Source organism: Diospyros lotus, chromosome 13, assembly GCF_014633365.1.
Source record: "Diospyros lotus cultivar Yz01 chromosome 13, ASM1463336v1, whole genome shotgun sequence".
In the NCBI taxonomy this organism is placed as follows: Eukaryota; Viridiplantae; Streptophyta; class Magnoliopsida; order Ericales; family Ebenaceae; genus Diospyros; species Diospyros lotus.
The window spans coordinates 10,844,491-10,858,233 of record NC_068350.1 but is presented as its reverse complement, the minus strand read 5'-3'; the positions used below and the strand labels follow the sequence as shown (position 1 = coordinate 10,858,233).

General features: G+C 37.4%; 1 protein-coding gene across 1 annotated transcript; it reads right to left on the bottom strand.

Moving 5' to 3' along the window:
- Positions 1-8,351: 8,351 nt before the first annotated feature.
- On the bottom strand, positions 8,352-11,244 carry LOC127789222 (putative receptor protein kinase ZmPK1). The gene has a single exon (XM_052318047.1). The coding sequence runs from the start codon at positions 10,974-10,976 to the stop codon at positions 8,577-8,579; it is 2,400 nt and encodes a 799-aa protein (XP_052174007.1). The 5' UTR covers positions 10,977-11,244; the 3' UTR covers positions 8,352-8,576.
- Positions 11,245-13,743: the final 2,499 nt, after the last annotated feature.

Here is a 13,743-nt window from a genome sequence, read left to right as displayed (position 1 = left end):
AAAACTTCAAATATTGCTTTCGGCACTCTCTAAAGTGCATATTTTAAAAAATAAGATGAAAGACTATTCATAGAGAATTGATAGGTCAAAAATCCTAAGTCAAAAATCCTTCAAAGTAGGTCAATTGAATCAAAATCAATGTTTTGAAAATTGGAACCAATCGGTTGAATCAAAAACCACCAAGAAAATTCTTTTGGTTTATAGAAAAAAAAAATCGTTTGACAAAAAACTATCCAAACTTTCAAAAAAAATCATGTTTGGATGGATGAACCAGTCAAACTAGCCTAGTTGAAGTCAACAAGACTTTTTTTTTTTTTTTAGTTTCTACGTTGATTTTAGTTACCACATTTTTTTTTTCCTATAACAAACCTATTTTTTATTTATTATAGTTAAAATATCCCATAAAATTTACCCTTTTAGCTTTGTTGAGATTTTATAATAGTCTTATAACATTAGTATTGGCAATAGGGCGGGGCAAGCCCATCCATTTACATATTTATGTATATAGAAAAATATATAAAATAGATAATATTTTTTTATATTTAATAAAATAAATAATATATGAAAAGAGTGTTTGGGCAGAGGGAGGATAGTATTTGGATGATAAATACTATTTACACATTAATCTCAATTGAAAAATAATTAAAAATTTATTAAATTCAATCTAACCCTAGTCAAATAATCTTTGACCTTGCACCAATCAAGGCGAGTGTCTTTGAGCTCGAATTATTTTGTCAATCCTATATAAAATGCTTAAATTACTTTTTTTATTTTAATCATCATATCTTGATTTTGTGCATAGCATTCTCAATATTTTGTTTCCAATTTTTTGTATTTTAAATAATTAATTCAAAATATCTAAATTAATCTTTTATTAAAATAACTTGATATTTTAATTTTGTCACAAGATCATACACATATAATTGGATTTATATTAAATTTAGATTCTTAGGAATGGCAAAGGGTTAGGAAGTATCATTCTCATCCTTGAACTCCCAACTTTCATAAATTATTATCAAAACTTGAACTTGATCGAAAAGTGAAAATCAATATCAACCATATCCTCACGACGTATAAGAATCCACTTATATTTACCATCTATGTTAAAAAGATTTGACAGTTTCAATGGGATTGTCTAATGCAAGCATCTTCATTTCTCATGGCATTGCATCTACTATTATAAAAATATATTCTTAGGCATGGAAACGAGGGTGTTAGGTCTCCAGAAAGAAGAAGGATGTGAAAGCTGCCCCCAGGCCATAGCTGCAGTTGAGGGCGAGCATGGGTTGCTCTTAAATAGAACTTGGATTGTAGACTGCTATAGTGAGTTGTAGTTTTCGTATTCGAATCTCGATTTTGGATTCTATAATTTAATCCCCTGCAAAAATTTTAGAGCTGAATTGCAGAAGCTCTTGAGATAAGAAATTTTACCTTTTTCTCCTAAAAAATGTGAAAGCTTCTTCTGCTTTTGGGGCTTTGCAAAATGGCCATGGATCCAATTATTCAACCCAGCTCCCCAAAATCCCTATACTGTGAAATAAAACCAAAAAAGTACCTAAAGACAGCACTCCACCATGGCACAATGAAAAGAAAACAAATATATGATCAACCAATCAGCAGCAGTGGAAAATCCAACTCTGCTGCATCTTCACTCACAGGATCCTCAATGAATGATAATGTCGCCTAGTTTGGGCGAGGAAAGCCGCACCCACACTGCCATTTAGATGTAGATACCACCATCGCCTATTTCAAAAATGGGAAAATAAGAATCCCAATTAATCAAACCTCTACAAGAGAATTCGTTTTTGCGGTTAAGATTAGCATGACTTTCATGAAAAGTTATGCCCCCGAAGCAACAGCTCGTACAGCACCATAATGGGACCAAATCATCCAAATCTTGGATCAGCAATGCATGTGAATTGTGAAACACAACCCCACACCTACAGAGGCAAAATCAGAGGGCTTTAACCTTGAACGCAGGCTTCAAACTATATCCAAAATCCCAAGAACAGAAGAGCAGCTCCTTCAATATTCTTCAACAAACCCCCTCCACACCAACGAAGAATGGCTACAAGGAGCTTTCCAATTACCTTGTTGTGGGTGAAGCATCAAAACGATGTCGTCTTGATTGGAGGGCAATGTTGGCAACCTCAATAGTCCACGTCGACGGTTGATGGAGTGCCACATTGCAACCATCAAAGGCTTATTCTATGCTATCCTGTGCCTCTTGATTGTCCTTGCTCTATCTGACGCCCCTTTGCTTGTCCTTATTGCCTTTCTGTTAATCATGCTCTACGATTAATTGATGGCCATCGATGCTGCCTTTATCAGATCCCATCTCAGCCGTTCAACTCTCGTATAAATGTAACAGTGCCTCGAAATGGTAAATTAAACGAAAAAAATTGCAGAAAAGAAAAAGGGAAATGAGGGACATCAATTGGGAAAGTTTCTAATCTTGGGTGAGCTTTATCTTTGTTCTTGTATCTTTGTTTGTGTTGTAATCGTTGGTTCTAGGTTTGCTTCTAATCAATATTTGATGATTGTGAGGCTATTTTGTTTAGACGAACCAGTGATGTACAATTTGTATGGTTGAATTTTGTAACCCTACTCGATTTAGAGCAGTGAGCTCTTTCTTCTTGAGCTCAACGTGGAGGTAGTCTATTTGGGTGAACCATGGTAAATCCGTTGTGTCCCTCTTTTAATTTCTGTATCTTTTCTTATCTAGTTTGCTTGCGGTTCATTTTATATTGTAAGTGATTGAATGGTTTTGATCTATTGAAGCCCTTTCGGATTCTATAAAGTTTGTGTGTTGAGTCTTCCACTCGGTCCAACAGTGGTATCAGAGCTCGGTTTCATAAATCGTGCTCTAGGGTTTGAGTCAGAATCCGGGTCATTTGATTTCTGCGTTTAGGGTGTTCTTTGTTATTTGCTTTATAAAGCAAACCGAGGCTCTAGGATTTCTTCGATTCTCGTTCAGTGGGTATGTGCTAAGAGAGTCTTAATCTAGAGGTCTAGGTTACCTTCGTGCAAAGCGAAGATGTCGTCCACCCGATTCAAAATCAGAATATTTGACGGAAAAGGAGACTTCGGTAGTTGGAAAAAGAAGATGAGAGTCCTTCTCTCTCATCACAAAGTGCTAATAGCACTGGAACCAAATGATCGAAAATGCTCTGCAGACCAGATTGCTCGAACTGAGGAAATCAGAGAGGAGGCTTACAACCTCATATTTCTTCATCTCGGTGACAGCTTTATAAGAAAGGTAGATGGTATGTCTAACCCTATTGATCTGTGGAACAAACTTGATTATTTATTTTCTGTTATGACTGCTCCTAATTTTGTATATTTAAAAGGCATGTTGTTTAACTTCAAAATGGATACCTCTAAATCAATGGATGAAAATGTAGATGAATTTACTAGATTAGCTCTATTGTTAAGAAGTACTGACCAAGCACTGAGAGACACCAGTGAGGTAATGATTTTATTGAATTCTCTATCTGATGAATATGATGTTGTTAAACATGCATTACGTTATACAGGTATAGTTCCTAGCTTAGATCTTATAATCTCGGGTATTAAAGCAAGAGAACTTGAACTAAATACAACAAAGAAATCTGGTAACAATTAATATGTTTGTGAAAGCTAAAAGTGATAAAAAGAATCACATAGGAAATAGTGATCAATCTAGTGGAACAGGGTTTAAAGAAAAGAAAAAGGATAAGAAGGGAAAATAGAAACAAACAAAATGGAACTGCTACCACCGTGGAAAAGAGGGACACATCAAAGTTATGATTTTATTAGGAAACAGAAACAGGGGGGTAACACAAATGTAAATGTAGGGAGTTCAAACTGTCTAGTTGAAGTTCTTATTGTCTCTAGCTCATCTATTGAAAATGAATGGGTAATGGATTCCGGTTGTTCCTTTCATATATGCCCTAATAGAAAATGGTTTCAAAACTTTAATCAAAAGAAAACTGGTACAGTTCATATGGGAAATAATCAATCATGTTGTGTACAAGGAATTGGTGATATATCTTTAAAACTACAAGATAACAAGGTGAGAATTCTAACTGATTTGAGGTATGTACCAGGCTTAAAGAGAAACTTAATATCTCTAGGCACTCTTGATGAGTTAGGTTTTTTATATAAAGCAGAGAATCGTTACATGCAGGTTCTTAAAAGTGATAATCTCATCATGTCTGGCACTAAGAAACATGGTTTGTATATTTTAAATGGTTGCTATCATCCTTCTGTTAATATGCATTCTGCTTGCATTATAAAATCTGATGAGACAGATATATGGCACTTGAGACTTGGTCACATGAGCCTGAAAGGTCTGCAAGCACTAAAAAACCAAGGCTACCTTGGACCAGTGTCTGTCGGATCCTTAGATTTCTGTGAGCCATGTATTCTGGGCAAGCAACACAGGTTGAGTTTCCATCAAGGGACTCATCTGGCGAAGGTATGCCTAGAATACTTGCATGCTGATTTGTGGGGACCTTCCCAGGTTCCTTCCCATGGTGGTAACAAGTATTTCCTTTCCATTGTAGATGATTACACTAGAAAAGTTTGGGTATTTCTGCTAAAAACCAAGGATCAGACATTAGAAAAATTTAAAACATGAAAGATTTTAGTAGAAAACCAAAATGATAAGAAAATTAAGGTGTTAAGAAGAGACAATGGATTGGAATTTTGTAATAGAGAATTTGATGCATATTGTAATTCACAAGGCATACTTAAGCATAAGACTGTTAGAAATACACCCCAACAAAATAGGATGGCTGAAAGAATGAATAGGACCTTACTTGAAAATGTTAGGTGCTTTCTTTTTACCTCAAGTATGCCTAAATCCTTTTGGAGTGAGGCTCTTTCAATTGCATCTTATTTAATCAATAAACACCCTTCAACAGTCCTAAATTTTAAATGTCCTGAAGAAATGTGGACTGGTAAGAAAGTAAACTTTGAATACTTAAGAGTTTTTGGTTGTGAGGCATATGCTCATCAATCTGAAGGAAAGTTAAAACTTAGATCCAAAAAATATGTGTTTGTAGGCTACCAAGAAGGTACTAAGGGCTATAGACTGTGGGATAGGCATTCAGGTGGCGTTAGGATAATCATTAGTAGAGATGTCATATTCAATGAATCTAAATTCCCTTGTAAAATAACTAACACAGAAGAATCTAATGACAAGAGAAAACTAGATGATCATACTATTCTAGAGGATACTTAAATTCAGGTGGAGCAACCAGTTGTGGGAAATAACATATCTGGTGCTCCAGCCTCAGTTGAACCAGATTTAGGAAATGTTTCTTCCTCCACTGACCATACCTCTGATCAAAATTCTGATCAAGAGGAACAAACAGAAACCCTAAGATTAAAGAGGAACAAACCAGTGTTCCCCAATAGGACCTTAGTGACTATCAATTAGCCAGGGATAGAAGCAGAAGGGCAGTAAGACCACCCTCTAGATATGCATATTTAGATTTAGTTTACTGTGCCTTTGTTGCTGGGTATGAATTGAGGGATAGTGAGCCTTTTACTTTTGAGGAGGCTGTCAACTCCCAAGACAGTGTTAAATGGCAGCAAGCCATGAATGAAGAAATGGCATCTCTTGCTGCAAATAGAACTTGGGAAGTTATTCCCAAACCAAAGGATAAAAAATTAATCCAATGTAAGTGGTTGTACAAATTAAAAGAGGGTATGTCACCCTCTAAACCAATTAAATACAAGGCAAGGTTAGTTGCAAAGGGTTTTACACAAAGAAAGGGAATAGATTATAATGAAATATTTTCTCCAGTTGTCAAGTTTAAAACTATCCGTTTAATGCTAGCTGTTACTATTCATTTTGATTTAGAACTTGAATAATTAGATGTTAAGACTGCTTTTCTACATGGTGACTTGGAAGAACAAATATATATGGTACAATCAGTTGGGTATACTGACTCAATTAAACCTCAGCATGTTGGTTTATTAAAGAAATCATTGTATGGCCTAAAACAGTCACTTAGACAATGGTATAAGAAATTTGACCATTTTGTTTTTTAAATTGGCTTTGTTAGGAGTCAGTATGATAATTGCTTCTATTTTACCCTTTCTGATATTCCTATTTATTTGCTGTTGTATGTAGATGATATTATGTTAATTAGCAAATCCAAGTCCAAAATCAGTGAATTAAAATCTATGTTAAATATGAAATTTGACATGAAGGACTTAGGGCATCCTAAGAAAATCCTAGGAATGAAAATAAAAAGAAATAGAAGCAATTTCAGTTTAAAAATACAGCAACGTGATTACTTGTTAAAGGCTATGAAAAACTTTGGTATGAGTAATAGTAAATCTGTATCGGTCCCTTTAGCTAGTCATTTCTTGCTATCTAAAGCCCAATGTCCCACCTCAAACTCTAAAATTTTTAAGATAGAAAATGTTCCTTATGCAAATGCCATAGGAACTATTATGTATCCTATGATAAGTACCAGGCCTAACATTGCTCACTCAATTTCCTTACTAAGCAGATACATGTCAAACCCTGAAAAATCTCATTGGGATGCCTTGAAATACTTGTTTAGATATATTAATGGTTCAGTTAACTGTGGCTTGTGTTATAAAAGAAGATATGATAATCTTGATCTTGTGGGATATGTAGATTCAGATTTTGCAGGTGATAAAGACTCTAGGAAATCCACTACCGCTTACTTCTTTACATTGGGAGGTAACTGCATCAGTTGGAAGTCACAATTACAGCCCCTAATTGCATTGTCTTCCACTGAGGCATAATACGTGGCAATCACTGATGCCTTTAAAGAAGCCATTTGGCTTCAAGGCCTCCTGAGGGAAATCAATTTGCTTCAAATCAAAGTGGTGGTGTTGTCGAATAGTCAAAGTGCTATCCACCTCTGTAAAAATCCGGTATATCATGAGAGGAGTAGGCACATTGAAGTAAAATATCACTTTGTCCGAGAACTGGTAACAAATGGAACTGTGATGATTAAAAGGGTTTCTACCGAGAATAATCCAGCTGATATGGGAACCAAGACTTTGACTGCAGTCAAGTTCAAGCATTGCTTGAGTTTGCTGCACATTGAAGTCAGTTGATCCTTCAACTGACAAGAGCGATGATGGTAAGAAATTGAAGCGTGCTGCACTATCTTATGAGTATTGGGTTCATTCTCCTCTTGATCCTTCAAGGTGGAGATTGTTGTGGGTGAAGCATCAAAACGCTGCCATCTTGATTGGAGGGCAATGTCGGCAACCGCAACAGTCCACACGAACGGCTGATGGAGGGCCACATTGCAACCATCAAGGGCCTCTTCTCTGCTGTCTGACGCCTCTTGATTGTCCTTGCTCTACCCAATGCCTCTTTGCTTGTCCTTATTGCCTTTCTGTTAATCGTGCTCTAAGATTAATTGATGGCCATTGATGCTGCCTTTATCAAATCCCATCTCAGCCGTCAACTCTCGTATAAATGTAACAGTGTCTTGGGATGATAAATTAGACGGGAAAAGTTGCAAAAAAGAAAAGGAGAAAGGAGGGAGATCAATTGGGAAAGTTTCTCATCTTGGGTGAGCTTCGTCTTTGTTCTTGTATCTCTGTTTGTGTTGTAATTGTTGATTCTAGGTTTGCTTCTAATCAATATTTGATGATTGTGAGGCTATTTTGTTTAAACAAACCAATGATGTACAGTTTGTATGATTGAATTTTGTAACCCTACTCGATTTAGTGCAATGAGCTCTTTTTTCTTGAACTCAATGTGGACATAACCCATTTGAATGAACCACAGTAAATTCGTTACGTCCCTCTTTTAATTTCTGTATCTTTTCTTATCTGGTTTGCTTGCGGTTCATTTTGTCTCGTAAGTGATTGAATGGTTTTGATCTATTGAAGCCCTTTCGGATTCTGTAAAGTTTGTGTGTTGAGTCTTCTGCTCGGTCCAACATACGTCTTGCCAAAAAACTAGATCCAGAATTCCATATCAGTAACTCCTAACAAATCTTCAGTTCAAAAGAAGGGAGTGCCCAGACCTCTTACCAACACAGCCACTGCCACTCATGCACCCAACTCAAGATTCAATATGTCCCCAACATCATCGAAACCACCCCCAAAGACCAAACAAACACGCCCATCAGATCGAGCCCAACCCCGTATCCAAGGAAACCACAGAGCGCAGCACCCCAAGTTCAAATCACTGAACTTAGGAACAGATCATTAGCAAGCCAGAACACATCCCCTGCCCCCATCCATCCTTAGAAGAGCACTTTTCAAGGAAAGTCAAGAAACATCGCCAAAGGTCTATAAGGATAAAAATTCTTCCAAAAACCTGAAGCCCAGAGGAGAAAAGTGAAGCAAAGACAAAAAGAAAAGATCAACAACCGGGCCTTTTAACTGAGAGTGCCTGCTCCATCGCAAATTCATAACTATACACTGCTTTGCATAACACAAATGCACCAAAGGAATCTCAAGGTAAAACCATTCTCTGATCAAACCCATACACTTTCGAAAAGATAGAATTTCCAAGCAATTGTAGTAGATGACATGGATTCTTAACAAAATTTGCTGTGGAAATTACAGGTTTAGTGTACAAATTATTGTTCGTTTTCAGACTCCATTAGAAGTTGAACGACTGAAGCCATTGCTGGTCGCTTGTTTCTGTCTTCCTCGATGCACAAAAGACCAGTCGAAACCACCATTGCTGCCTGCTTCTTGTTGAACTGCCCTTCCAATCTGGGATCCACCGCATCCTCCAGCCATTCCTCTCCACTTTGAATTTTTCTCTTCACCATCCTCACAAACCTTGTAAGCTCTGCTTCCTGTTCCTCGGCATTGTCCCACACCCAATTGGAAAGCCGAATTCCCCTTACCATCTCCAGGATCACAACTCCATAGCTGTAGACGTCGACTTTTGCAGTGATGGGCAGGTTCAGAGCCCACTCCGGAGCCATATACCCTTTTGTTCCTCTAATTCGAGTAAACTCAGAACCAGCGCCACCTCTCTGAGCCAGCTTTGCAAGCCCGAAATCTGCAACCTTTGGTTCATAGTCCCCGTCCAGAAGTATATTTTCTGGCTTCACATCACAGTGGATAACCCATTCTAGGCATTCATGGTGAAGGTAGGCCAAGGCCTTGGCAGTCCCTACTGCAACTTTAAACCTCTCCTTCCATCCAAGAAATTGTTTGGAGAATAAGTGCCTATCCAGCGAACGATTTTCTATGTACTCGTAGACCAGGAGTCTGTGTCTCCCTTGGGAGCAAAATCCCCACATTCTGACTAGGTTCATATGATTGATTTTCCCTATTATGCTCACTTCCGCCCAGAACTCTTCTTCCCCTTGAAATGCATCTCCCAATCTCTTCACTGCCACCACTCTTTCATCGCTCAAAACACCCCTATAAACGGCGCCAGAGCCGCCTTTTCCCAGCTCTTCCCTGAAGTTTCCGGTAGCACTCTTGAGTTCAGAGTAACTAAATCTTCTGAATTGACTGATTATCGCTCGATATCCATCTTCAATTGTATCAGGCAAACCTTGTCTCCCGAACAGAAGCCAGCCCACTAGAAGGATGAAGATTTCAATTGCCCCAATGGCTGCAGCGAATGAGTATAAATAAACCCATTTCACCCTCTTTCCAGATAAAAGATACATGGAAGTATAATTCTGAACAATTTCAGCATCCCTGGAATTGCATATGAGATCGGTGGCATTGAAAATTGTGTGCGCTGATGTCTTTTCCACAGTTGCAGGCAGCCTTAAGTAAATGCTGCCTGGGAAAGCAGGAGAGTGATAGCCATTGAAAAGAGCACTCTTCGTGAAACACAGTCGGGCTCCTGTTAGCCTATAGCTAAATGCTTCACAACGACAATCCCCCAAGCAAAGCTCCCTACACGCTTCAAATGAAATCGATGTGCTATAATTAAGATCAAACCCGTAGAAATCTGTATGCACAAGCTCCACAAATTTCACCTCCCTAGAACAAGAATGTTTGAAACTAGGCTTGCAACCCTGATTCCAATCCCTTGGATCCGTTCTTTCGTAACCAGCAGGGCATGAACACTTTGGCACTTTGTCATAAACACAAACACCATATCTGCCACACAAACCATGAACGATGCACGGCTGCGCAAGAGCCTCCCACGTCACCACCCACAGCCCCGTCAAGTTATTCAAGCTATAGAGCCTCAAATTCCCATCATAATCCATTGTCAGCCTCCTTTTGATCCCAAAACCCATATCAGAAGCACTGAATTGCAACTGGTCACTCGATAAGAACCTACCCGTATCATCTAGAACAGCAATTCTGCTACTGTTATAGTTTGTTCTTCCATTTTGGAAGACAGTCCAATCAGGATTAGGCCAATACAAGCTTGATATTTCAGGCCCATCATAGATCAACCTCAACACATTATCATTATCAAAATAAAAACTAAAGTACCCAGAAGCATAATCTCCTCTCTGTGATGAAGATATCAACTTCTTGCTCTTAGTAAATCTCTGCGAAGGCAGAAGGGTATCAGTGGGAAAATCAAAGCTTTGCCAGAGAATTTTACCATTCGAGTCCATGAGAACAAGATTCCCCGAGTTGAGAAGCACAGCTCTCTGAACATTAGTAGAACTAGTGTTGGTCTCCCAAACTATCGAGCCATCGATATCGGTTAATACCATGGCTCCATCTCCCCGCAAAGAAGCCCTAGATCCATGGCCGTTGACGGGCTTGTCCCGATTAGCCATCCAAACAATGGTTCTGGTTCTGGAATTTGCGAACCAAATTCCGAAAGCGTAAGCGTTTCTCCCCACTTCATGGAAGCCACATGCGAACGAATTGTCCGCTGAAGAGATAACAGTTGAAGCATCCTCGACAAACAGAGAAGATCCTCTTTCCAAATAATGCTGGGTCTTTGAAGATGTTCGTAATGTAAACAAGGAAGCAAATAGAAAGAAGAAAGCAGTGGAAGGAGAACACGAAGATGGAAGGCGAAATGGGTTTCTCATCGTTGAAGTTGAATCGATTGGCTTTGGTTGTACGAAGAACAAAGAAAAGCAGTATCAAAGGACACAATATCCCTGAATTTCCACCAGATCTCCACTATCTACAGTATTCCTCATATCAGAACCATCTACGCTCAAACAAAGATTACTCATACACGCCTTCGAATTTCTACAAGATCATCATGGAATGATATCTCTTTCTGTTAGTTTTGAAACAAAAATATCCCGTATGAACATCTTATTATAGACTCTATTGGTGCGCAAATTCAACCGGACACTTATAATATTCCGGAGTCCTTATCTTGAAGAAGAAATTAACGCCGCCCCCCCAACAGGCGCGAATGATCCCCTGCAACTGACACTGGGTTTGACTAACATTAAACACATCCATGTCATCGTTATCATTTTCTATCTTTCTACCTAAAATTGGGTGACACATTTAAAAAGGTGGTTGAGTTTACCTCTTTCGTGAAAGAGACTTGCGGTGAGTTTATGATAATATATGATAATATGAGGTTAAAAACGCCCCCAGGCTGAGCTGTGATTTTGTGGTTTAAAATCTGCCGAATGCATGGTGCATTGCGTTTGACCCTAATTAAACTCAGCTCAACACTAGTAGCTTGCTTCAACACAAGTGAATTTCTCCATTTGACCAAGCCGGCTTTCAAGAATCAAATCATTATATTCTAATTTAATCTCAGGTTGATAAGCTCGCAATAGAAATTTTATTAAATATATATTTATAAGTTCACTTTTAATACGAATGCATATCAATATATAATTGGTTTGGCACCTTCCTAGTGTATATAGTTACCTTCAAGCACAAAATGATTTCAAGCTCACCGAAGAAGATGCGCACGTTTTTATAATGTAGAATGACCTTATTAAGTAAGATGTAGAAGGGTTTCTATTATCAAATAATAAGAAAGTGACATGCGAGCCTTGTTTTTTTTTTTTTTATCAAATGTAAAAATATATATAAAGATCAAAATGTATAGTATACATCGGGCATATTCGAGATAACAGAGACAACAAAACTAAAGCCTCTGAAGAAGAGTCTTATATTGAATCTAAACATGAAAATACAAAGAAAATATAGCTTTGTATACAAATATTTTAATCCTATATGAAATACTCTCATTATAAGGCTTTAGATTATCAAAAACGCTTCGATTTCTAGCAACCCAAATGTGGTAGACCGTGGCTGCCAAAAACATCCTTTTAACGCCCTTAACAATATTGACATTGTGCGAGAAAGGCCTAGCCAAGCCCTGATCGAGCTCCAAATGTTTGAACTAACATGGCATTGAAAGAAAAGATGTCTCAAAGACTCTTCAACTGTGTCGCACATAGGGTATGACTGAACAAGCGGTTCTTATTTAGCATAGATCTAAGTTTAAGAGATTAACTCAAATCTAGTTCCTTAGTTGTAATCTAAGAGGGGTCAAGTTAGATCTGATACATTGTTTGAATTTAAACTAAAGATCCCGTTATTTGTTAACAATCAAAATTGGAAATCCCAACAAATTTTAGAAATAATTCTAAATATCTAATAACATTCAATTTTGGGAATATTAGAGAAAATCTTGAGAATGCTAACAAATATTGAGAATAATTCCAAATTTTTTGCCTTTTTCAATCTATGTAACAAAGATTCCTACATGTATTATTTCATTACAAGTTTATTATTATATTTTTTAAGTGTCATTAATAATTTAAGCGTTGAAAATTATATCAAGAGAACAAATCTAATTTATTCTCACAAGTGTTTATATCGGAGTAGAGTAGGGTGATTGATCCCAAATACTATCATCATTATTTTTAAGATTTAATGAAAGAATGAAGTGCACCAACGATAATTATATTTTAAAAATGACGCAAGACTTTCTCAGTATATTACAAGAATTGACCTGGTGACTCGGGATAACATGATGGAGGCGTCCATAGTGTTAGAACGGGAGATGCTATGGCACACACCAAGAGGGGGGGTGAATTGGTATAATTAAAAACTTGATAGAAATTTGAAAACTTTTTGATACAGGTTGAAGTTTTAATGATTAAAAAACGTGAAACATATAAAATGACAAATGTGAATCAAGTGAGGAATTAAGGAATGCTTGGAAAGATAAAGATGATTTAAAGAACACAAGCACACAAGAACACCAAGATTTATAGTGGTTCGGCTTAACCCAAGCCTAATCCACTACCTTAGCTCCTCACTAAAGATTTTTCAAACCATCCACTAAAACCCCCTACTTAAACCAAGTAGGTCCTCTAGTCCGAGACTAGGAATTACAAAACCTCCCACTCAAATGGGCCCTCTAGCTATACAAGCTAGGAAAACAAGAAATATATAGTTGGAGAGAATCTAAGAGATGAATCTCTTAGTTACAATGTCTCTCAAAAATGATACAAGGCTTAAATGAATGTAAACAAATTAAGATCACAGCCTTAAAGAGAGAAAATTGAAGCACAGTGAATGTAAATAGAAACGAGTGTAAAATGTAAGCTCAATTCAATTCATTCCCATCCATTAGCCTTCTCTTGATCATCTATGACATGTATATATAAGTGTCCCACGAAGTTGAAGAGAAATATAGCCGTTTGGAGCCGTTGGGATTTGAAAAAATAGTCGTTGGAACTTTCTGCAAAAAGAAATAGTCGACAGAAGAAATATATAGTTGACTATTTTTACAACTAAAGCAAGAAATAGTCGACAGAGAAAACGAATAGTCGACTATTTTATAACACAAAATTTCAATAGTCGACA

What these genes read in the sequence shown, in the direction of transcription:
- LOC127789222 (XM_052318047.1), bottom strand. Translation starts at nt 10,976, where the DNA reads ATGAGAAACCCATTTCGCCTTCCATCTTCGTGTTCTCCTTCCACTGCT.